The sequence below is a fragment of the Leopardus geoffroyi genome, chromosome X, assembly GCF_018350155.1.
Source record: "Leopardus geoffroyi isolate Oge1 chromosome X, O.geoffroyi_Oge1_pat1.0, whole genome shotgun sequence".
In the NCBI taxonomy this organism is placed as follows: domain Eukaryota; kingdom Metazoa; phylum Chordata; class Mammalia; order Carnivora; family Felidae; genus Leopardus; species Leopardus geoffroyi.
In genome coordinates, this window is record NC_059343.1 from 86,762,176 (window position 1) to 86,788,251 (window position 26,076).

At 36.5% G+C, this 26,076-nt stretch overlaps 1 protein-coding gene across 1 annotated transcript in view; it reads left to right on the top strand.

The window, feature by feature from the left end:
- IL1RAPL2 (interleukin 1 receptor accessory protein like 2) overlaps positions 1-24,892 on the top strand; it is a 1,221,298-nt gene extending 1,196,406 nt beyond the window's left edge. The window contains exons 9-11 of the mRNA XM_045472869.1: positions 2,346-2,489; positions 8,271-8,441; positions 22,070-24,892. Of these exons, the coding sequence (XP_045328825.1) occupies positions 2,346-2,489; positions 8,271-8,441; positions 22,070-22,767 (1,013 nt within the window). The 3' untranslated portion in view covers positions 22,768-24,892. The remainder of the gene's footprint in view (positions 1-2,345; positions 2,490-8,270; positions 8,442-22,069) is intronic.
- Positions 24,893-26,076: the final 1,184 nt, after the last annotated feature.

Consider the following 26,076-nt stretch of genomic DNA (forward strand, 5'->3'; position numbering starts at 1 on the left):
CCTCCACTTCCTTTCCAAGACCAAATGCCCTCTCCCCCAATGAAACCTAAAACTTTTCTTCATATTCTGGACTCTAGGGAGCCCCTCTTTCCTCTCTGATACAGCTATAGGATTCTTCAGTACCTTTCAGTGAAGTGCCAGAGATATACTCAGTCCTTTCATGCTGCCTGGTGAATTGTATTTCAGGTTATTTCCTTGGAATTAAAAGGGCATAAGAAACCAAAATTCACTGCAAGTCACATGTTCTCATGAAGCACTACTAACAACTCTATAGAGCAAAAGGGAAAAGGCTCTCCTTTGTCAATTTCCAGGCTGAAGCTTATAAAACTGTGATGGAATAAAAAGTCTTGAATTTGAAATTAGGATATCTGGGCTCAAGTCTGATCTTGGCCAATTCTTAGGTGTATGACCTTGAGTAAGTGAATTAAACTACCAAGTCTCATATTCTTCATCTACAAATTTTTCCTAAAGGATTCTTGCCCCAAAAAGTTAACTTAGAGAATAGATTAATAGACTGGTTAAAAATTTTATTTATAATATATATTACTTGTAGTATCTGTTATATATATATATATATATATATATATATATATATATACACACACATATATACACACACACATATATGTATATGTAGTATTTATTATATACATATATACACATATATACATATGTATATATACATATATATATACACATATATATGTATATGTAGTAGCTATTATATATATATGTTTATTTTTTTCCTTAATCTTAATCTTCATATTGAGCCTGACTAATTTCTTTTTTTTTGTTTCTTTAATGTTTATTTATTTTTGAGAGAGAGACAGAGCACGAGTGGGGCAGAGGTAGAGAGAGAGGGAGACACAGAATCCAAAGCAGGCTCCGGGATCTGAGCTGTCAGCACAGAGCCCAATGCGGGTCTCGAACTCACGAACCATGAGATCATGACCTGAGCCGAGGTCAGACGCTTAACTGACTAAGCCACCCAGGCGCCCCCTAATTTATTTTAAGCAATAAGCTTATATAGAAACAAAGGACATCCCCAGGGAAAGGCTGACAACCTGGTTGTCAAGGGATCTTCAGGAGTGGCTGTCTGTCATGGCCAGAAATTTGATTTTGACAGTGTTCCAGAATAACCCATCCAGGGATGCTGATTGCTGTCAACCAAACTCATAAACAATTTGTGTGCGAACTAGAATGTCACTGTCTTTTCCAGTATCTAGTAACATAGTAAGCAGAATTGGTAATAAAAAAAAGGCACTTGGTAATTACAGATTTAGATCAGGGGGAGGTTAGCTAATCTTTTAGGCAAATTTATCTATATTATGTTAAGACCAATGAATGTCCCTGTTCCATAGGGGAAAATATGTCTCTGGTCTGGTGTCTTTCAGATTCAGCATTTCTCCTCTAGGCGTTGATGAATTAACATTCTAAATTCTCCTCTGACTTCCCATATCTCTAAATTTCATGGTACTATCCCCTCTTTTTATGATACACCTTACATTTGTTAATATCACTAACTAAGCTACAGGTAAGTCACTATTTCCTGAGTCTGGGATATATGATGTCTCCTCCCATTATGTGTTGATTTAATTGTTCTAGCTATTAGAATTCTAAAAGTCCCCCACTCAAGCAGCCAAGGGCTACTATCAAGTAGCCTACTGTTGGCTGAGTAGTCCAAGTTATTAGCCTGGATTTCTCATTCTCTTTTAGCCCCACTGGGCATATTATATCATATACATATTATAGTCATTTATTCAAATAAGTAGTGGAAATGGATAAACTGATTTCCCCAGGTTATCTTCTATTGGATTATGTTCTTAGGGTTAAATGAAACAATTAAATCTTTCCAGATCATTCAATTTTATTTGATTTTGAGAATAATTTTGTGACGATGTTCTCATGTAGAAGAATATAGGGCCTGTGGCTTGGGAAGTACTAGATGGTAATCTTTCTAAATCAATAAGGTAATTTATCAGAAACAACAAAATATTGGCCCTAGACCTAGAAAAAGACAGTTCTAACAGTTGCCCGAAATACACTTAAAACAGAAATATATATGTGAGATCTAGATGTGCTCAAAAAAAATTGGGAGCGACTATTCCTTTTCAGATAGACTCATCACTTTCAACACTAAAATTACTCAACTCTTTAGAAAAGAGTTAATTTCATGAAATTTGACTTACACATATCTGTCAAGAACAAAGCTACATACTGTATTAAGCAAGAATCTTTTGGAAAAAAAAGCAGAATGGGCTGTACATCTTACAGACTAGAAATATGGAAAGATCCCAAATGTTGCTGATTTAATTACCATTTTCTGTTTACTCTGTTGGTTCCAGATTTAATCTACAAAATTGAACTTGCAGGAGGCCTGGGAGCAATCTTCCTTCTCCTTGTACTGCTTGTGATCATCTACAAATGCTACAATATTGAATTAATGCTCTTCTACCGACAGCATTTTGGAGGTGATGAAACTACCAATGGTAGGCTCTCTCCTATTGTTCAAACTCTAAAAGGCATGGATTTGTGATTATGTAAGAGAATATCACCATTCTTAGAAGATATGAGATGAAATACTTAGAGTTACAGGGCTATGACTAAGGCAAGTTACCCCTCAAATAGTTTAGAAAAAAAATATGTATTTATCAAGAAAGAGAGCAAAGGGAAGAAAATATTAACAAATGGTGAATCTGGGTAAAGAATATATTGATGTTCTTTGAAACTATTTTATTTTTGTAATTTTTCTATATGTTTGACATTATTTACAAATTAACAGTTTAACAAGGAGACATTAGTTGATCAGGAGCTAAAACAATTGCTGTCAAAACCCTTCCACTTACTAAGAATTAAATTAAGAATAAATTCCATTATTTTCCTCCATAAAATTCAAATGCAGGTACAGATCATTTTTAGCCATTCCTGGCATTGAAAAAACAAATCATTTAGGAAACAGATTAAAAGCTATGGATGTTATCTTTTTAAAACCCACAGTGCATCTGGACCCACATATTTTTGATGATTATAGAACCATTCTCACAGAGGACCTCAATGGATAGAAGTTCAGAATGTAGCTTATAATTTTATGTTTGCTATCTATGTCCTTTGGAAATCTTATGAATTAAATAGCAATAAAGCATTGTATTGAGCTTTGAAATGATTTAATTTTTCAAGAGAATAAATTACCATATTTCAAGTCAATATCAATAAGAAATCATGACATGTCACTCCTTATGCATAAAGCCCTCACCCATGAAATACTGTAAGTCTTAGAAATATGTGTGTGGAATCCTTAGGTAAGCCAAGATTAAAAAGAAGTCCATTTGTAAGTCATTAAAAAGGAAGGTTAAATTTTAGTTTTCATTATGTTGAAATAATGAAGGTTAGAAGTTTTATTTTGCTAAGATCATGGTCTTACCTCAGAGGAGAAGGGCTCATAATTTTGTTTATCTTTATAGTGATAAAAGAAGGGCAGAGTGGTAACTGTAAAAAGGAATTTTTTTGAGGAATCTTTTATTTTGGTCCTATGGTTTCTATTGTGTAAATAATATGAGTGGCTTTTAATTGACTATGTTTTCATAGTAAATTAGAGAAATGCTGTTTGTTGTGTACATATGCATGCTCTTTATCAAAGGAGTGTGTTTACCTATCATAGCAGCCCATTTAGAAGTATTACAGACCCTTATTCAGACATAGTTTCAAAGTGAGAGATTAGGGCCTGTTGCAACCATAATTATATGCTCCAACAATATAAATGAAAACGTGGTCAATTATACTAAGTTTCTATATACAACAATTAGTATAGAAAAATATGACTTCTTACCTGCACACATAAAATAACTAGATGAATTGTGCTACTAAGGAAAAAGTCACCGGTTCCCAGGTGCCAACAAGGGCCTATAGTATCCAACTGGGAATGTAAAAGATGCATTGTCTATATGAAAGAACATGAAAGGGGGGCTCCTGTGATTAATTTGTTTTGAGTCATGATTATAAGCAATTTGTCAATACTCTGTAAGTGATGATACAATTTATTAAGTTAATCTGCAATAATTAATTATTTTCATCACCCATACTCAAAAATCCAGATTAACTGATCAGCTGTAGTAAATATTTGTAAGATTAAATTCATACTAACATCATAGGACATTTCAGGGATAAAATATTCCATTTTGTGTCTATATCTCCAATGTGGCCCATGTGGTCAAAGATAGCAAATAATCTAGAGCATTTCTGTTAGAGAATTGTGTATTGATTCCAAATCAATTGTTTTTGGGGAAAAAATGGAATGTGGGGGGAAGGGATTTCAAGAGTTTTCATTAGGAAGGGCAATACAAATATTTTATAGTCCTACATGGAAACTTAGACCTGAAATATACAACCTGTACTAGCTGAATGGAATACTAAAAAGTCAACAGGTATGTGGTAAGGATGAATAAATGAATATTAAAGCTCTTTTAGAAATACTCGGTTTCATGATGCCAAATATCAGCTAGATAACCTCTGAATTTTTCATTTCTTTTTTTTTTTTAATTTTTTTTTCCAACGTTTATTTATTTTTGGGACAGAGAGAGACAGAGCATGAACAGGGGAGGGGCAGAGAGAGAGGGAGACACAGAATCGGAAACAGGCTCCAGGCTCTGAGCCATCAGCCCAGAGCCTGACGCGGGGCTCGAACTCATGGACCGCGAGATCGTGACCTGGCTGAAGTCGGACGCTCAACCGACTGCGCCACCCAGGCGCCCCTGAATTTTTCATTTCTTTATTTAATATTCTGACATCTTATGGACACAACTTAGTTTTACCCATATACTATTTTTTCATGTTTTCTCTTTGATTCATATCTATAGTAGCATTTTCTGAAAGTTCTTTAAAACTGCCTTATTTTTATAAAATAAAATCAATCCAACAAACTTTTACTTCTTAGCCTTTTTTTATAAAATTCATTTCATTTTAATCCATCAAACAATGACTAATTCACTTATTTGACCTTTGAGTTGCTCAGTCATTAAATATTTATTAAGTATCTACTACGTGGCAGGCATTATTTACTTATATTCTTCATCTGGATCAATACACATAGTATAGTAGGCACTAGGGATATAATAATAAACAAAGTTACACAGTCTTTGCACTTTAGAAGCTAAAGATTTAGCACTGTGTTTAGCATAGCCCCAGAAGAACTGGATTGTAAACAGGAATGGCCTCCTGGTGGTGAACAGGATTAAAATTTAAAAACAGGGAAGGACAGGTATGACAACAGGAAAATTCTTCCACAGTTTGGTCCCCTTTCTCATAACTTCTCTCTTCATTAGAAACAACATACCTGGGGCGCCTGGGTGGCGCAGTCGGTTAAGCGTCCGACTTCAGCCAGGTCACGATCTCGCGGTCCGGGAGTTCGAGCCCCGCATCAGGCTCTGGGCTGATGGCTCAGAGCCTGGAGCCTGTTTCCGATTCTGTGTCTCCCTCTCTCTCTGCCCCTCCCCCGTTCATGCTCTGTCTCTCTCTGTCCCAAAAATAAATAAACGTTGAAAAAAAAAAAAAAAAAGAAACAACATACCTATGGTGATCACTGTGCAAGCCCTCTTTCTTATAATGCTCTGCCATCTGCATTGTTCTCTATTTCCTGGTTCCTTAGATGAGCTTAGTCAACATGATTTAACACAAGGAAGGTTCATTAGCCTTGCCTAGCAAAGTGGTGTTGTGGAATTGCCATTCAGTTTTAAAACAATTTTCAGGCCTTCCTGTTAACCTTATTTGCATCATGTTGTTGATTTTGCTCTTCCATCTTGCTCTCTCTGTGATCAACAGCTGTGGCTATTCATGAGGTTTTCTTGGCTGTCTGCATAATACTGAAGTGCATTTTTTGTAAACTGTGGCATCTGCATCACTGCTTGCTCACTAGCTGGCGTTCTAGAGCTTCTGGGACATCTGACATGGTGGCTTTGACAGCACTCTTCCTGTTCTGTCCAGCCACCATAAGCTCTTTATCTTTAGCTCATCTTAAAGGGGCATGACTAGAATCAGAAACAACAACTTTCCAAAGAATGATATGCTTCTAGAATGTTAGGTAAAATTTATTATCCAGACATGTTAGGTGTTAACACACATCAAAGACATCCATGTTTTTTGTCATAACTTGGTTTGGGATATGCAAATATAGTAATATTTTTCTAGAAGAAAGTCTGTAGCATCACCAATATTAGGGTATAGGTGAAGCGAGTAAGGATGAGAAATATGTGAGTTTAGGGAAAGCTGGAGGGCAAATAGTCTTAATCAGGATAAGCAATGGAGGCATGAGTCTAATGGCCTGGTCAGATGGGTCAAAGACTCAGGTAGTCATTGCAGATGTCTAGCTCATAGTAGATGCTCAACAAATCATTGTTGAATGAATCGATAAGTAGTTGAATTTAGGGAGGTTTGTGAAGTAGAAAAGTTATCGAAGTCAGAGGAAACCAGAATGCAGTCTGACATTATGGAGTTTGAGGAAGCAGCACCATCCATTAAGAACAATGAAATACATTCTGTTCATAGGAATGGATCTGTTTGTCCTTTGGCCTATTTTATTCTTCCAGCTGTGTATCATCAGCAGCTCTAAGTCCCAGGTGAGTAATTATAGCTGGAGAAAGTCAAGGGCTTGCAGGTGCATCCTGAGCTTGATTGGAACAAGGGCAGAGGTGCTGAGATTACCAGGAGGTTCTTACATTAGCATTGCTTATGAACATTCTCACTTCCAAGTGGTGTTTTATGCATAAGAGTGGAATGTGTCCCATTTGTAAGCCAAATGATCTCAACTATCCAGTGCAGTCCTTCATGTGCATCTGTTTCTTGGCAATCAAGTAACCCAACCAAGGTTTACGGAAGCCTTTTCCAGCCAGAGGACATGCTAAAGAAAAATCTTTTGGCTTCAGGCACCATCATAACATAAATAACCAGAGTTCCTTTCATGTGGGGGTGGTGAAGACTGGAACCTTACTAGAATTAGAACAATATAATCCTGCCTCAAATATCTCTAGATAGGGGGTTCCACCTACTTCTACCCTAGGGTATTTATATCTCTTTATATGCCTATCATTTAGTAGGTAGAACTAAATCATTAATGGTATAAATGAGTGGCTGCTTCATTCTGTAAATTACCTTTTGGTCAGTTTTACCTATATTCTAATCAGGTCTGCTTTAATGGAAAATATCGATGTGTTTAGAAACAAATCCTGAAATGTTTTCCCATCATTTAAAATTATTATTTGCAAGTAACTAGGTTTAATAAATACTAACAGTTTCATTTAAGTCTATGCTCACTACATTAACTTTTAAAAATAATTTTCTATAAATGAGGGAACTTTGAAAGCCACTGTAACTTTTCCAATGTGGCCTTTCTAAAATCAATGGGGACTAATAGCTTGAGTAGCTATATTCATTAATAATTTTTAGGAAAAATATTTAAACATTTTATATATTTTCTTTGAAGAGGCTGGCTCTGAGCCAATACAGCAAAGGAGGAAAAAATACTTTCTCAAAGCAAAATTAACTCCCTGACCAAATGTGTGAAGGGAAAACCTAATTTGTCAATACTGGAAGGATGTATATTTCGAAACAAAGGCTTCTTTTGGAAGCTTGTGTCAAATTATTTGGCCATGGATTGAACAAGAGTAACAGACAATACACTTGTCTAAAACCCAGCTGCTGTCTCTAATATTTGGTGATAAACTGCTTTTTGTATATGAAGATGACGATACTAACCAACTGGAAGTATGGCATGTGTTGTGAGTAGTGTCTCCAGGAGTGAGGCTGAATTATTTTGATCTTCCACACTCTAGGGCCCAGCCCCTCTTGGATCTCTTGCACATATTTGTGCAAACGAGGTATAGTCTGTGACCAAGTAACAGAGCCAAGCCAGCTGGCACAGAAAAAGTTCAAATCCATGACTTTGGTCTATTTAGTCCTGCATTCAGACACACTGAGCTAATCACTCACACATCACTGAATATCACAAGATGTATAGTCACCAAAAGTCACAAATAATTCTCTCTTATTCTTCCTGACTATAGGTTTCCCATTACATATCAGTTTCAGTTCATATCACATGACTATGTTATGTTGAAATGTGCTAGATTTCTTACAATATGGCATGTGGCTTATTTTGTCTAATTATTAATGACAGTCACTAATTATAGGGCTTATTCTAGACTGTTAGTGGTTATAGAATTTTAGTACTTAAAGAGAACCTGCTAATACATAAAACCCACTTGTTATTCTTCATATTTAAGACAACAAGGAATATGATGCCTATCTGTCTTACACAAAAGTGGACCAAGATACTTTAGACTGTGACAATCCTGAAGAAGAACAGTTTGCTCTTGAAATACTGCCAGATGTCCTGGAAAAACACTATGGATATAAACTCTTCATCCCAGAAAGGGACCTGATTCCAAGTGGAAGTAAGTACTTTCAAGTACTTGAAACTTTCAAGTTTTGTATTTAAAAAGCTTTGTGTCTTTTATGAAGTTATATGGAAGCTTCAAATGTCAGAGCCAAATATTTAGATAGTTGTTCTCACAGATTTTATTAATTCAAAAGTGTTCTGATATTCTACCACCCAAAATTTTTAAAAGGCACTCTCACTTACATTTTAGGCATGGTTTTTAAATTGTGCTTTAATGGTAATTTTTTTATTATACTGCTTTAGTGTTGTGAGAAAATGATGATCCTTAAAAAAATCTCCAAAAGTCAAAGTCTTTTCAAAGCATTACAGTTCCAAAGCTGATCTTCTGTCATTGTGCTTCTACTTATACCTACATTCATTGCTACTAATAACTGAATTTATGTGTTGTTACTCGTTTCCAGATTTATAGAAAAAAATCCACATAAAAAAGATATGTGAGGCCAATGGGTATAGCACTTTCACCGTGTATTCAAATTATTTTAAAGAAGTGCTGGACTATGTGGGCTTGAATGCTACTTTTATATCATGCTACATATTGAAAGCTATATTTGAGCTTTTAGAATAAATTCAGGTTCAAGTAAAAATATATATTTAGTTCCTGTTAATGTTCAGAGTGCTGTACAGTCTAAACTGTAAGGGGGATACAGAAAAGCCAAAAATATGTTCCTTGCCCTCGAGGAGCTTAAAATGCCATTGAGGGAAAATAAAAGTGCTAGAATTCATTTGCGTATGAGTCTATATTAATATCCTTGAGAGGGGGGGATTAAAATGTGACTACAAATCAGAATATGGTAACTTTTACACATGTCATAACAAAATTAAAAAGCTTGCATTTTCCTCACTTCACAGTATGTAAAATATCTTGACATAATTTCATTTCACCTTTACAATAACACTATGTGGAGAGAGAGCAGGTACTATTATCCTCATCTCACAGATGAGAAAATAAGTTAAAGAAATCCAAGATCAGATAGCTGGCAAATGATAGAGCTGGGATTCGAACCTAAATCTGTTTGACTTTGGTTCTCACTCTGCTAGATCATGCTATTCCTCAATAACATTTATTCAGATTATCAGCAGTCCACCAAGGACACTAAACTGACAGGAGACAATTGAGTTTTCGTTGTTTATCTCTTTACTCAGAATGCATATATGTCTGTTTCTGTGTGTACATGAATATACACACTTACATGTGCATAGGAAGGAAGAAAGACAACATTTATTCTTCCATTACTTCCCTGAACCACAAATGTAATAATTCTCCAAACTCTTTCCCATGATCTTCCACTCTTTTCTTTCTGTAATTCTCTTCATCTTCATGACTTGAGATACCACTTCCATATTGACTGAACCCCAAGGAACCTGCTGATACCTCTGAGTCATTTTTATTCTTCTGTATCTCTCTCCCAAATCCAGTGTCCATTGATCTTTTCCATTCTCAGCTCTGCTATTCTAATATAGGCCCTAATCATCTCATTACTACAATGTTGTTTACTCTCTGCCTTCCCTATTTTTCCTCTCATCCATTTCCACTAATAGGTATAAATCCTTGATCATGTCACTCCCACATTCAACGTTAAATTGTTCACCATTTCCTATAGGATAAAATCCATAACTCTTAGCTAAACACTTCCATAGTCTGGTGCTAGCCCAGATTGGTCTCCTAAACTTGTCTCTTACCATTACCCCTACTTATACCTTTCACTATACCCAAACTGTGCTTTTGATATACATTGTGTGTCCCTTTAATGCTTTTGTACATGTTAGTCTTTTATACCTTTACAAATTCTATTTACTCTTCTCCATATCACTGCCTCTGTGAAATGTCCATAATAATGTCGCCAGCCTTAGGGTTCACCATGCATAGTCCCTTGTTGACCTATACATTTTTTACTCCTGTGATACTTTACATTCTTTTATTATTTTATATATTTGTCCATCTATTTATATCTTATCTAGTCAGCAAGATTGTAAGTTCCATGAAGGCAGGGACTGTATTTCATTTATCCTCATATTCCTGTCATCATCTAGTAGAAAATTTGAGCTCGTTGGATGCTTCATAGATGCTTTTTGATTTTGTTTGGACAGTGTTTAAGACAGGAGGAAACAATGAGACTAAAATAAGTAAGGGTTTAAATTTTTGCATGACAGTATCTAAAAGGCGTTTTTCTTTAACAAGGCGAGTGTGAAATCTAAACAGGAGCTTTCTACCGAAAGAAAAACAATATGAGAAATTCATAGGAATAGTCCCAGTCCTTAAATAAGCTACTGAGAATATTGCTTTTATTTTTTGATATTAGAAAGAATACCTATAAGGAGTTGATGGATGAAAAATTAAAAATATCTCTTTACTATTTTTTGCTTAATTTATTAAATTATTATTTATTTTTTTATATTTTGCCAAAAACATATTGTTAAATGTAGAAATTCTGCAAATCAATTTTAGAGTGATAATATCCTAATTGTATTAAAGTAATATCATTACCAAAGTTAAATTTATATTTTATGTTAGGTCATCTTCAATAAGATTTAGTGTGGTGCTGGCCTGTTTTCTTGCATTCCAAAATTGTTAGCACCACAATAAGAAGTCTTTATCAACTCCACCAAGTGACTGAAAAATGTTAGTCTTCATGTCTGAATATTTCAACATTGATTATCTTTCATCTGAACTGGAAAACATTGCTTCACCATTGTGCACATTAGAAAGGGAAATGGGGTGGCACCTGGGTGGCTCAGTCAGTTGAACATCCGACTTCGGCTCAGGTCATGGTCTCACGGTCCATGAGTTCGAGCCCCGGATCGGGCTCTGTGCTGACAGCTCAGAGCCTGGAGCCTGTTTCAGGTTCTGTGTCTCCTTGTCTCTCTGACCCTCCCCCATTCATGCTCTGTCTGTCTCTGTCTCAAAAATAAATAAACGTTAAAAAAATTAAAAAAAAAAAAAGAAGGAAATGGGACAACATGGAACACAGGAAAACCACTTTACCTAAGATTCAGTAAATGATACTTGGCTTATTATGTAAAGAAGAAGCTATTGTGTATAGGTGAGAGTCAGACCCAAACACCATGAGGGTGAAAGAGATGCATCCCCAAATTATGTCTTCTTAATGCTCCCATATAGTCTGTTTTGGTGATGTCTCAGGTCAAATGAATCAACATGCTGTGTCAATTTAGCCAAACAGGTGGTAGAATATTTTACACCTCACTGACTTAGCTATTTGTTTGGATAAATTGATTCAAATTAATTAGTTGTTTTGGTGTATCAAAGACAGGCCTGGTCATCCTCCTTGACCATAGAGTGTGAGGTGTATATAAGCTGTATTTCCTAGCTCAAAACTACAAGATTTGAGTTGGGGACTATAGCACACTGAATAAAAGATAGTAGGAAGTTGTCACATATTATACCCTGACATTTAAAGAACTTAACAGAAAAACACCCAAAAAGTCACTAGGATGGCAGACATTTTATAGTCCATAGAAGATAATTTTAATTTTTTTTGAGATTATACAACCATCAGACTGAGCAGGGACTTGGATCCTGGGTACTCAGTGGTACACAGGAAGACTCCTTTTACAAGTAAGCCATTTTGGACAACTATGCAGTTTTTAGATGCAACCACTGGAGGGTGTTTGATTTTAATCCTTCCTTCCTGAATGAGGAAATTCATGTTCTCTGAGTTCTGATTCGCGAGTGTAACCTGCAGAAGTTCTTAAAAAGGCCCTTTGACAATTTTTCTTTTTCCATCAACATTTCAGAGCTGGCTGAGCAGTCACCATGTCACGATTAACGAGTTTTTGCTTGGCATTTTTAGCACGCCTTCAGGAAGTTGATGAAGTATATGAATAATATACTTGATTTACACATGAATGACAGAGTAGAACATTTTGGACTCGGTGTATGTGTGTTATTAAAGAAGCTTCTGTGGTCTGTATTTGCAGCCATTGGTACAGATTTAACAGGTTATGCTATATAAATATAGACACATTCCTGGGGGGCGGGGAACTAGTTACAATATTATAAGCTATGTTTGTCCCTCACATCTCATTTAAAACATGTTGACCCAAGACTACACCTTCCTCCAAAAACTAGCAATGAGGCCTTTGAGGATTATAAAAGCAGACTTCATAATATCATCCTTGATCTACAACAATAATTTTCTATGAATGAAATTAATGAGGTCAACATTAACCCATTAATATTTAATGTCTTCACTTTTGATGTCTCTTCCATTTCTTTTGTACCACTCTTATGGTATTCCAACTCAATCTCATTAACGTACAAAACTTTTCAATGCATACAACTTCAAAAGTACATGAATGAGATTCCCCCGCCACCTTCCTTTTGTCTCTGTCCCTGTCTCTGTCTCTGTCTCTCTGTCTCTTCCTCATATGACCAAGAGTTCTCAAAAATTTTCGATAGAAACATGTCACTTTCCAAGGTGAGGTGGTGTCTGTACTGTTACGACATGCCCTTCTAGGGAAGTGTGCTTTGGCCATCATGAACCAGCAGAGATGGGGAGATTTGACACAAATATTTTTCCTGAAGGCTAAAACTTAAAGGCTTCAGATCTGGACATTATTTTCCTGGCGGTGACCTACCTTTCCATTCTTGAGCCTGTGGCCAGAATCTTCCTTATGTTTTCTCAGGTTTAGTGCCTGTATGTGGCAAAAATTCCTACTTTCCAGTAAAAATTTGGTTTGTCTCTTCCCAGGCTAGAAACATCTGTCCTGAGAATAGCAAAAGCAACTTTGTTGCCAACAGGCGTCTGAATGTCAGAACTGACAGGCAACCAAAAGAAAACCAGATAGAAAACACCCTATTCACACTACCTAGAGACACAAATTTGAGAAGTAGAGGTTTTTCTCACCCCTGCAGCTGCTGGGTTTTGGGTGGAAAGTACTGTACACAGAGCACATTGTGTTCATGGGGCCTAGTGGATCCTTGAGGAATGAACAGATGTGCTCTGAAGCTGACATGTGACCAATAGAACCCAGCTGTGCAATTGAGATCCTGAGATTGAGGACATTTTTGGATGAGTACCATGTAGGTTCTCTAGCCTATCATATCTCAGTGTTTCTGCAGGGATTAAAAAACATAAAACTATAAAATGTTATTGAATTAGGTGGAGGGCTACTGATCAGTTGGAGAAAACAGCATTCTAAAACTAAAAGTAGAAACAATCCAATCCTGTAGCTTTTGTTTGCCTTTAAGAGAAAGCAATCAAGGTACTTAAAAAATGCATATGCAATATTTATTAACAATTTTAAATTGAGCCAGTTTGGCTGAGGCTTTCAAAAAATCTATAAATATCAAAGTGGACTTTGAAGAGAAAAAAAACCTTCAAAGGCATTTACTTCAATTTTTCCTTCTATTCATAGAAAGACTATGGGGATCTCTATGTGAGTTATTCATTTATTATTGCACTGGTCATACATATGTTTGACCAGCTATGTGTGTTGAAGTTATATTTATGAATTTGGCCTCAAGTATCAGTGTTACTGAAGAAGTAATTGAGTGAGTGAAACTCAACAATCTTATGACTCCTTCAGTAATTTAAGGGAAAATGATAATGTATGATTACATTCTTGCATTTCCTTACTCTTCTAATCTTCAGTTTTTCAATGCTTAGTGCTAGCCATGTGATTGTGCTGACAATGAAATGACAAATGAGTGGAGAATACATCTGGTGTCAGATGATGCCTAGTCACTTCTAAATGAGGCATGCAAAAAAAAAAACATTTTTGTACATGGATCTGTAAGTACTCATTGCCAATAGTTCCTCTAATAGCTAGACATATTGGACACCATTCAAGTAAATTGTCCTTGGGGAGTAATAAAATCCTTTTCTAGGCAATCTGATGTCTGTGAACTAAAAAGTGTGAGGCAGGGGTGACATGCACAACCATGGAAATTTAATACATTGTGTGCAGTTTAATTACATGGAATAAAATTAGATATGTCCACTATCCCCTTCACGTTAGAGTCAAGAGAAAGGGAACTGTACCCCAATATGCCCAAAATGTACTGAGGTCAATGGACTGAGGTTTTTCATGAAAGTTTGAGGTTAAGGAAGAATTGTGTAGAATTTCAATCAAGAAATTTACTGCTTGAGGGGCACAAAGAACAGGCACCTTAAAAAAGAGTAGAAGACCATAATAAAATTGTCTTTAAGTACAAAGGAGCCACAGAAAAGACAATATAAGGATCAAGTAGTCTTGTTCCATATTTACTAAGATTGAACTTATTGAAATTAGTTTTACCCACAAGTTTCCAGGGTATGAGGTTAAGGGAGAAAAGAGAAGGGGAAGGATATTTTGCAGACTTTTTGCTAACTCTCCACATTATCTTTCTTTCAATATTCTCTGAATGTGTTCTACTCTTGGTAAAGAGATGAAGAGAGATGAGAAAGAATTTAAAGATGTGGACAATATTCCAGAGTAGATTCTGCCTACTGTCATGCTTTCCCACCTACGCACATATATAATATAATAGCAAAAGTAAAGGATTCACTACCAGAAATATAGACTTCAAAGTCAAAACTGTGAATATAGTTTGCTATACTTACAAGGTCTCAGAAAATCCATGTTAACCATTGATAGACTTATCAACCAGAATTAATTAGGATCCTTAACATTAGTCAGTAGAGAACAAAACTCTTACCAAAACATTTAGCCCAATGAACTATCTATGAATTATCAAGCCAAAGGCTTGAAAGGTGGGGACAGAGAAAGTTTTTGTAGGGTAAGTAATATCACACATTGTTTAGAAAGCCCCTCCTTTTGGGGCACCTGGATGGCTCAGTCGGTTAAGCATCCAACTTCAGCCCAAGTCATGATCTCACAGTTGTGGGTTCGAGCCCCACATCAGGCTTGAGCTGACAGCTCAGAAACTGGAGCCTGCTTCAGGTTCTGTGTCTTTCTCTTTCTCTGCCCCTCTCCCACTTGTGATCTGTCTCTCAAAAATAAATAAACATTAGGGGCGCCTGGGTGGCGCAGTCGGTTAAGCGTCCGACTTCAGCCAGGTCACGATCTCGCGGTCCGTGAGTTCGAGCCCCGCGTCGGGCTCTGGGCTGATGGCTCAGAGCCTGGAGCCTGCTTCCGATTCTGTGTCTCCCTCTCTCTCTGCCCCTCCCCCGTTCATGCTCTGTCTCTCTCTGTCCCAAAAATAAATAAACGTTGAAAAAAAATTTTTTTTAAATAAATAAACATTAAAAAAATTAAAAAAAGAAAGCCTCTCCTTTTTACACACACACACACACACCTAGTTACATAAAATTTTCATAGCCCCAATCTTTGTGGCAGATAACACAGAGAGAATCTTACATCTGCCAGAGGCAGAATTAAGACCCAAATCTTTGGTAATATCAGCCAAGATAAAGAGTCATGTTATCAACCTGCATAACTGTTTCAATAAGTTAGTATTAAACATCATTATTTATAAAACAGATAGTATTTTCAGTGAGACTACATGATAAAGTACCTCACTGTAAGCAAGCTTCTAGTTATACCAGAGGGCTAATAATTTTCCCAAATATAGAGTGCTGAATAATACATTTTTTTCTTTGATACACAGGAAACCTATATTATTTTTCTGGCTTCTCCATACCATTCATGGAAAGGACCCATCTCAATCAATTAGAACTCATTTTTGGGGTGCCTGGGTGGCTCAGTCGGTTAAGCATCTGATTCTTGATTTTGGCTAAGGTCATGATCTCAAGGTCTTGAGATGGAGCCCCACATTAGGCTGTGCTGGGTGTGGAGCCTGCTTGAGATTCTCTCTCCTCTCCCTCTAACCCTCTCTGCTTGCACACATGCTCTTTCTCTCTCACTCTCTGTCTCTCTGAAAAATCCTCATTTCTAATTGCAATTTAGAAATTAAATCTTGGTTTTAAGTCTTTATGTATTAACCCATAGGCTTTATAAATACCACTGTTGATAGCTGTGAGTTAGCTGGTGTTTGCCAAAGATTAATGAAGTAGTCTCTGTATTAATGCATCCTATCTTACCCAAATGATTTGTCTGTTTAACTGATAGGGGGTGTACATAGCTGTGGGTTTAAGTATATCAAACTATTATTTGAACCTGGAAAAATAGTAAATCATGTCTTTGTCTACAAGCTATTTGTCTTTCAACTTTTTAAAAATGACCCTGACTTAAGTAGGAGTGTCAACGCAAAGATCATTTACAAATAGCTAATTGATTAGTTTGATAAATCAGATGGTTAGTCGGTAATAGCAACACCTCATAGAAATTCCTAAATATACAGGTAATTTTCTCCCTTGTACGATTGAGGGCCTGAGATTTAGGGGAGTACTGAGTTCTTTTGGAAAAGTAAATATATCCCATTAGAAGCAATTTCTTGTGAGTGCCATTCTTCCTGCTTTTATTTTATTGTTTTATTTCTTTCTTCAGTTTACTTTTTTGCTTTTTAAATAAGTGTCCTATTTTCAAGTCACTTTTGTAGATCTAATTCTACTTTTCTAAATGCACTGTAATTTTGGTTTATACAACTGCCCCTGAAAGGAATTTTTTAATTGAATTTGCTTTCCTTTTAATAGTTTAGGAAGTCACTTTCCTTGTTTCCTGTTGGCTTGACCTTTCTTCACTTCTCTAATAGGTACACATCCCAAAGAGGGCCTAGTGACAATGCATTTCCTTTCTAGAATGTTTTCCAATCTCTGTCAACTCCCAAATAAACAAAAGAAAAAAGGTTCTTTGCAGTTGCACTTATGTGAAAAATGAATTTATACCAACTTAAGCACCCCTATCAAAACTACATTCAAGGGGATTTTTCTCTTTACCAATTGTAAAGATCACAAATAGATGAATCATAATCAGCTTTATTTCATGTCTGATAATTTGGTGTAGTTTCATAGCCTTATCTACAGAAGCAGAAGGCTATCAGCACCAGGCCTGTTTAGTCTTTTCTGTCATCATAAGTTACTTCAAACAAAACTCTGCAAAGAAATACCTTAATGACCTTTTATTTAAGGGATATTTCATATTTTTTATGTGGAAAAAGAGCCTTTTAAGGGATTCTTGGTACTCAGTTGCTAAATTTGCCTGAATAAGTCAAGGCAAGATTTAATGAATATTCATGTGTGTTGTGGATTTAGGGATTTTTTTTTAAGTTTCCTTATTATCTCTTCGTGGTAACAAGCTTTTTAAATGGTTTCTGAAGGTTTCTAAAATGTCCCCTGCAAAACCACAGCCCTACCATGGCAAACACCACTGCCTGTCAGAGACTACACTAGCTATGGATCAGCAATGTCTTAACATGATACCTGTTTCTGCTTAGTTTATTTTGAACTTTTCCAAACCTAAACACCCTGATTCGTCTCTAATTCAGGGACAGAAAACTTTCTCTGTGAAGGTCCAGATAGTAAATATTTTTGGCTTTGTGGGTCGTATATGGTCTCTGTTACATCATATTCTTTTTTTTATAACCCTTAAAAAATATTCCTTGCTCACAGACCATACAAAAACAGAACATGTTCCTAATGGATCAGGCTCCAGTTCATAGTCATTGGATGCAGAAATGCAACCTGGGGGGCGCCTGGGTGGCACAGTCGGTTAAGCGTCCGACTTCAGCCAGGTCACGATCTCGCGGTCCGGGAGTTCGAGCCCCGCGTCGGGCTCTGGGCTGATGGCTCAGAGCCTGGAGCCTGTTTCCGATTCTGTGTCTCCCTCTCTCTCTGACCCTCCCCCGTTCATGTTCTGTCTCTCTCTGTCCCAAAAATAAATAAACATTGAAAAAAAAATTAAAAAAAAAAAAAAAAAAAAAGAAATGCAACCTGGGAGTAAGAGGGAAATTATTTGGGGCACTTGCTGCTTAAAAGCCAGAAACAGGGGCGCCTGGGTGGCGCAGTCGGTTGAGCGTCCGACTTCAGCCAGGTCACGATCTCGAGGTCCGTGAGTTCGAGCCCCGCGTCAGGCTCTGGGCTGATGGCTCAGAGCCTGGAGCCCGTTTCCGATTCTGTGTCTCCCTCTCTCTCTGCCCCTCCCCGTTCATGCTCTGTCTCTCTCTGTCCCAAAAATAAATAAACGTTGAAAAAAAAAAAAAAAAACTTTAAAAAAAAAAATAAATAAATAAAAGCCAGAAACAACTCCCTGACTAAGGATTAGCAAGTAAAAAATGTTAACTCTACCTGTTTGGTCTCTTGTTAATTTACTTATATTTTCCATGATGGCTAGGTCCTGGTTTTTTTCTCAAAGATAAAGAGAAAGAATGAAAAGACTTAAGAAGGGAGGAAGGGGCAAAGGGAGATAGATGAGAAAGGAAAGGAGAACAAGAGAGGGAAAGGCAGAAAGAAAGAATGAACAAGAAAGCAAAGAGGGAGATAAAAGGACAAGAAGGAGAAAGGACAGAAAAAGAGAAAGAGAGATGTATAGAGGAGCAAGGGGTGGGGGTGGAAAAAAAACAGAGAGAAAAACAGGGAGAGAGCCAGAATATGGAAGTTAGTGCACAGTCTCTCCTTCTTTTCCTTAGAGCCAGGCAGCATTAAGAGGCACCTCCCCAGCTGCTTTCAAACATTGAGGTTGCTGCCCAGCCACTGATCACCATCCCAAGAAGCGAAATATGGGCTCCACATCTGAAAACTTCCACTTGGTTTTTCACCAAGTGAAATGGAACGCGAAATTCAGGGCCCAAGCAAATGTCTCATGTTTTCTTTGGGACACTTGGGCGGTGTCTGCCCAGGGAAAATTTTGATGTTCTGACTGACTCCAGTGCATATGATTAATGTATATATAGGACAAACCAGGATAATTCAGACCTTTTTTCTTCCACAGCAGGTTTTCAGCCGGAATTATCTGGATGGTTGCCTCAGCTCTCCACTAGGCTTTGCCAGGATAAGCATAGCCAGTGTAGTATGCAGGAGACAGGGACCAATCCTTCTATCCAAGTTTCCCTTCAACACCCACACACTGCACAGCTGAGCATAGTGGGATCTGTCCTGGCAGTCATTCCTTCTGGGGGCAAATGCAAATTCTGTCTAATGAATCTCTAAGAAGCCCCTAAAATGTTAAATGTTGCATTTGGCTTAGCTCCCAAATAGTGAAATATAATAGTCAGATGAAGAAGGAGAACCATACCAATTGAGGGAAAAAATGTACCCTGTTCCCTTCCCCATTCAAGAAAGGAGATAGCAAAAGCCAAAGCCCATGAATCCCAATAAAACCATTTAGTATATATGTGTATAGTTTCTTTTAATTCTGTAGACACCTGAGTTGTAATTTTTTTAAGTAGAGATATGCATAGATAGAAATACCTTTTGATTTTAATAGTATAGTTAAAAAGTAAATTAGACTACATCCCAACACATAGAAAACGGGTTACTCATGGAAGCATAGTTTATGTTGACAGATGTGCTCTTGTATAGATTTTTTTTTTAATTAAAGGAAAAGCTGAATAATGAGGGAATACTACTACTCAGAATAACCCTTTGGTAAATTATTTTGTAATGAATTCCAACGTAAAATTAACAATTAACTCATAATTTAAGTGGAAAAATTGTATTTTCATGGACTCCTACATTCATGCCATAATTTTGAATTTGGGTTTTGTTTTGTTTTGCTTTGCTTTGCTTTGCTTTGTGTGGAGGAAAGGTGAAAAGAATAATGGGAAAGATGCATGATAGTTTTTTTTTTTATTTTTTTTTTTCAACGTTTATTCATTTTTGGGACAGAGAGAGACAGAGCATGCACGGGGGAGGGTCAGAGAGAGAGGGAGACACAGAATCGGAAACAGGCTCCAGGCTCTGAGCCATCAGCCCAGAGCCCGACGCGGGGCTCGAACTCCCGGACCGCGAGATCGTGACCTGGCTGAAGTTGGACGCTTAACCGACTGCGTCACCCAGGCGCCCCCATGATAGTTTATTGTACTGTATCTTACAGATCCAACTTCTAATGATGAAGGTTCCCATATAACTTCTTTCTTTTTGGGAGCAGGAAGAAAGGAAGAAAATGAAGAGTCAGAGCTGTTGATACATTGGGATAATATTTTTCCACTCTATTGAAACTTTCTACCTTTCCTTTCATTCTGTTTCACCAGTTCTCTAAGTGATAATTACAAAGTGATAACTTCCCCATTGCTGCTTGTGTGGTGTTTTTATTTTGTTTTGTTTTTTTTTTTGCTTTTATTTATTTTATTGGCCTTTATTTTTTTACATATTTCAATGCTGATTTTTCCCTGAATACATGATCTCTTAAAATTCTTAAGAGGTTCCCTCTGCACCTAGAAGTTGCCTTATAAACAGTCATTGTACTACTGCATGAGAAAGTCATGAGATGTATTAAGTAAAAACCAAAACAATAGTAACAACAAATTGTTAAATGGGCAATTTCAATGTGTATGTCTTAAAAGGTTTTTTGTTTCTCTATAGGCTGTGTAGAAAGTTTACTCATTTTCACTTGCAAAAGTGTTCTTGCTGCCTAGTGGTGGAAATAAAACACTGGAAAAGAGAGATATCTGTAAAATATGCATTTGTAAAATAAGTTTCTCTTTTCAAATGACTTGTACTGAGCTGTTTGGTGGCCCCACACTATGTACTGGACGTGACTCTTTGAATGCAGTCTGTAACCTTCGGCAGATTTGCAGTGACAAGTGTTGCTATGCTTCTGTAAGCACTGCTTCTGCTAGAGGGCACTGTACATTAGACAAAGCCTTGTGCTCTGCTTAGTAAAGACAGCTCTCTGTTGCCGCACCTGTGTCCAAGTCTCCGTTTGTTAACATGTGTGTGTTTCCACTTTTGGCAGATAAGACTTTAGGAAGCATGATTACAAAAGGATTATTCCACAGGATAAATCAATCTAGCATTAGTTGGGTGTTTTTCTACCATGAAAAGACTATATAACATATTCACCTCACTCTCAGAATTGTTCCACAAAGTAGGGCAAAGACCTCTCAACTGATAGATTCCTCCTTTACTGTTCATTCAGTACGGCCCCCATCTCTGACTTCACCCCTTACTCTTCCCCAGAACAAAGAACAGCTGGTTCAAATTAAACTCATGGGCACACACACACACACACACACCACTTCCCTGTCTCTTAGTTTGAAGGGCCAAATTTGGAACCTAAGGTTGCATATAACAAAAGTTATTCTGAGAAACAAGCTATGATTCTAGAAGAGATTTTCAACTATTTCTATCACAATTATCTTTGAAGTATCTCATACACATAAACCCCCCAATTGTTTAGTAGTTTAAAACTAGGGGAAAAACCAAAGCCAACCCACAAAACAGTGGCCCTTCATTCATTAAACAGCTCCATTTCTCTTTTTGTCAATCTGATGTTCACCTCAAGCACTAACCTGGAAGCCTGCCTTGAATTAAATGATTCAATAAATAAAAAATAACTTAAATACAGCTGAGCTCTGAAGAAGTCAGCATTTGTATTCATCGACAGAACACTGTAAGTAATAATGAGGAGAAATAAAATAAGTAGTATAAGCAGAGTTTTTTTATTGTTATTTTTAAGGAAATGGACTTTCTGAATTTGCAATGCAAGAAAATGTGATATACCTTAGCGAAAGACTGGCTTTTTGCTATATTAGAGTGCAAACCTAATGCATTAAAGACTGGAAATGTCTTTATTTTACTCTTTCTCTCTTTCTGTGATTTGTAGCATACATTGAAGATCTCACAAGATTTGTTGAGCAAAGCAGAAGACTTATTATCGTGCTAACTCCAGACTATATTCTCAGACGAGGATGGAGTATTTTCGAATTGGAAAGCAGACTCCATAACATACTAGTCAGTGGAGAAATCAAAGTGATTTTGATTGAGTGTACAGAATTAAGAGGAAAGGTGGATTGCCAGGAAGTAGAATCACTAAAGCGCAGCATCAAACTTCTGTCCCTAATCAAGTGGAAGGGACCAAAAAGCAGCAAATTAAATTCTAAGTTTTGGAAGCAATTAGTATATGAAATGCCCGTCAAGAAAAAAGAAATGCTTTCTCGGTGTCATGTTCTGGACTCTGCAGAACAAGGACTTTTTGGAGAACTCCAGCCTATACCCTCTATTGCTATGACCAGTACCTCGACCTCTCTGGTGTCATCTCAAGCTGCTCTCCCTGATTTCCACCATTCAGATTCAATGCAAGTGAGACACTGTTGCAGAGGTTATAAACATGAGATGCCAACCACCACCTTGCCAGTACCTTCCTTAGGCAACCACCACACTTATTGCAACCTGCCTCTGACACTTCTCAATGGACAGCTACCCCTTAATAATGCCCTGAAAGATACCCAGGAATTTCATAGGAACAATTCCCTGCTACCTTTATCATCCAAAGAGCTTAGCTTCACCAGTGATATTTGGTAGTGAAAACTCTGAAGTCCTCTAAACAGCTATGTGAACATACATAGAACAGAACAGAACATACAAAGAACAGAATTTCTGCTAAGCCAAGCATAAAGTACACCTAATAACACTGAGGTGCTGAAAAAGTGTTCAGAGTGAAAGGCACAGAATCCCTTTTGTACTTAAAATTTGTGTTTACATTTGCAGAATAGTGGGTGTAAAGAAGGACCTGTTTTTGTAGTATAGTACCTTGTTTCAATGTGTAGTTTTTATTTCTTCCTGAAAATAAAAATGTAAAAATCTTGTTGTTTTAGAGTAGGTTTTATGATACTATTTGGACTGTAAACTTAGTAGATGAGAAACCTCCCCCTATTTATGTATATTTCAGATTAACATGGCATTTCAAATAAGGAAAACTTAAGAACTTTAATTGAATTTGAAAATTCTGAACTAAGTATAAGGGGGAAAAGAGAACTTCTACAGAATAACTGAAAAATCAGGAATTATCAAGAAAGACGTGTTGAAGCACCCCAGTTAGAAGATTGTATGTAGAGGAAGATCGGTTAAGAAAAAATGTCACCAAAATTTTTGGAAGTTCTTCAACATAATGGACAACTTCTGTAGACTAAATCAGCAGCTAATATGACAGCTTATTGTTGTATAGGCAAGCACATCTTCTGTAGGCAAGATGTGGTAGGAAGGCAAACAATGTGCATTCTTAAGCAAATGAGTAGACAGGCTACTAGTTCTTTGAAGATGATTTTGAACAACTCTTATGGCTTTCTAGCCTATTTCAAAAGTTTTACAAACTTGAAAACACATTTTAAGATGCAAATTTTATTGTTTCCTAACAATTCACATTTGGATATTTTTCCAAATGATCTCTTGACCTGCTTTATATGAAGATATGAGCATCTTCCTACTTTTTTACAGCATCATTGGAGTTTGAATTTAAGTAAATATTGACTGCAAGTAGTCAGCAGTAGAAAAGAAGTAAAACAACAATATTCACAGATGAAGTGCTAAATGATTCAAGTTTACTAGTGGTAGAGCAGCAATTGCAGTTATTCTCATCTGAAATGTAGTTGTGAAAGAGACTATGCTGTACATACACAATGTCTGCTTGGCCATGTGTGCAAGGTTCCTGCAGAAGTATGTCTATTCCTGGTGCTTCAAAGAGTATGTTTTATAGACTAAACTTCTCCACCCTCCCATTATGACTGTGACTATACCACACCAGAAAATACCTATGAATGATCTAAAATATTATAAATTTGCTGTAAGGAATGTGCCCCTATCTAGTATCTAGTATTTATTGTGGATTACTATTTTGTGTTCTTTCCAATTAATCAATTTTGGTGTGTTTTCAACTAAGATGCCTTTGGGGGCCAAGTTTTAATCAAGGCTGATTCTGGAAGTTTTAAAATGGTTCATAAATCATGTTTTTGGACAAATATAATAAGGACAGATGTACACAGTGTGTAAAAATTAAGAATTTTCCCAGCTCTTGTGAATGTGAAACTCAAATGTTTAAGAGAATATTAGATAATATGTTTTGATTTTTTTCTTTCAACTTCTTTACATTATTGATTCTCTGTGATCCATGGGTTTTGTTTAAAGTACTTGTTTCTCCATTGCTTTTCTATACCCAGCTTCTCAGAAAATGCATTATGCACCAACAATATGTAAAAGCTTAGCAGTGATACATGTTCATTTCATATTGGGACAATTAGTTGCTCCTTTGAAAAGTCCTGTTCAACATATATACATGTTTCATAGATGTATTGTTTCCACTAAGAAAGGTGATTTTGCTTCTGTAAAAAAAAAAATAGATATTTCAAAATGGAAATTTATCAATTCTGAACTGTTTTCCAAGTGTTATAGAGTTGTATTTACTCTCATTGTTCTTTAATGATATGTGCAATCACTAAGTTAATAACCTGCATGGAATGAGTAGCATATGTTTAAGTGACCAATTGTACTTTTTATTATTTTGTTTTTCACAGAAGCCTAGATTAATTCAAATAGAATGTTCAGTGGTATTTTTAAACTAATAGTTCTGTATTGAGCATGCCAGTTCTGAAAATATAACATGGGTCTCTCTGCTTCCCTTATTTACAATGATTAAACGTGGGTAGCAATTTGAGTTGGCTGGCCACAATGTGTCCTTTCACTACTAGTAAGTAGTCAAAAACAGAGCATTCACACTTGTGCTGGGGAACTTGACAAGAAACCTTTTCTACCATTTTCAGGAACCAATGTGTACACTATCTATAAAAATTTATTTCTAGATGGCAATTGAAAATTTGATTTTCATCTGAGATTTTTAAAAGATATAACCCATAGGGTATAATAAACATTTAGTCTAGAACATAATATATTCCTCCAGGTGCTTACACAGTAGGAAAAATGTCTTCTCACTTATTCACTGAAATGGATTTGAAAATTTAGAAAAATACTAGTGTAATTAGTTCCCATATGTTCATAGCAAATTTATTTAGCTCATCTATCAGCAGTATATACACTTTTAAAAATTGAGGTTATTTTGAAGTAAAAAAATTCTGAAAATGTCAGAAATTATGAGGCAAATAAGAAATGCATAAAAGCAATAGATATACAGGAAGTGAAAGCTACATTAAGAATAAACAATGCTCAGGAGATTGTGAACATCTACATGTTTTAATTTGGCAAAATACAAAATCTGGGAGGTTTGGTAATCTATTGGCTCCAATCTAACTCTGGAGATTCTGAAAGGTAGCTGGATGGTACCTGAAAGGAGGTATGAAGGTATCTCTCCTCACCTCCCTCTAAGCCTTAATTAAATTAAATCCAAATCTATTCTGCCTTCAATCACTCTCAGTTAAAAAAAAAATGCATACAGACACTTGTGGGCTTTGGGTAAGGCTTGAGCCCAAGATAGTATCATGTGAAAAGTTGATATTTTGTGTTAGTATCGGTAGCTAACATTGTGGGTCTTACAAGTAGGAAACAAATTGCAATGGGTGGAGAAATGGTTCAGTTATGAAAGAAAAGTTTATAGAGGAGTTTCAAGAGGACATGAAAATGATTAATATCCTATGGATTATGTCTGTAACAAGTTGAAAAATGGCAGGTGTGTGAAAGAAGCAAATTCTGGCAAAAAAGAGGAGACTATCTGACCCACTTGGTGATTGAAGGGCTTCTTCTAATGCTAGAACCACTAGTTTCAAGAATTTTACTGCCCTTTGGCATTTTATTTTTAAATAAATTGGTTGGTTTTCACCAAGTGTTTTCTGGAAAATTAAACAATTACCATGGGAAATAACCTGAAAATTGTACATATAAATCTTT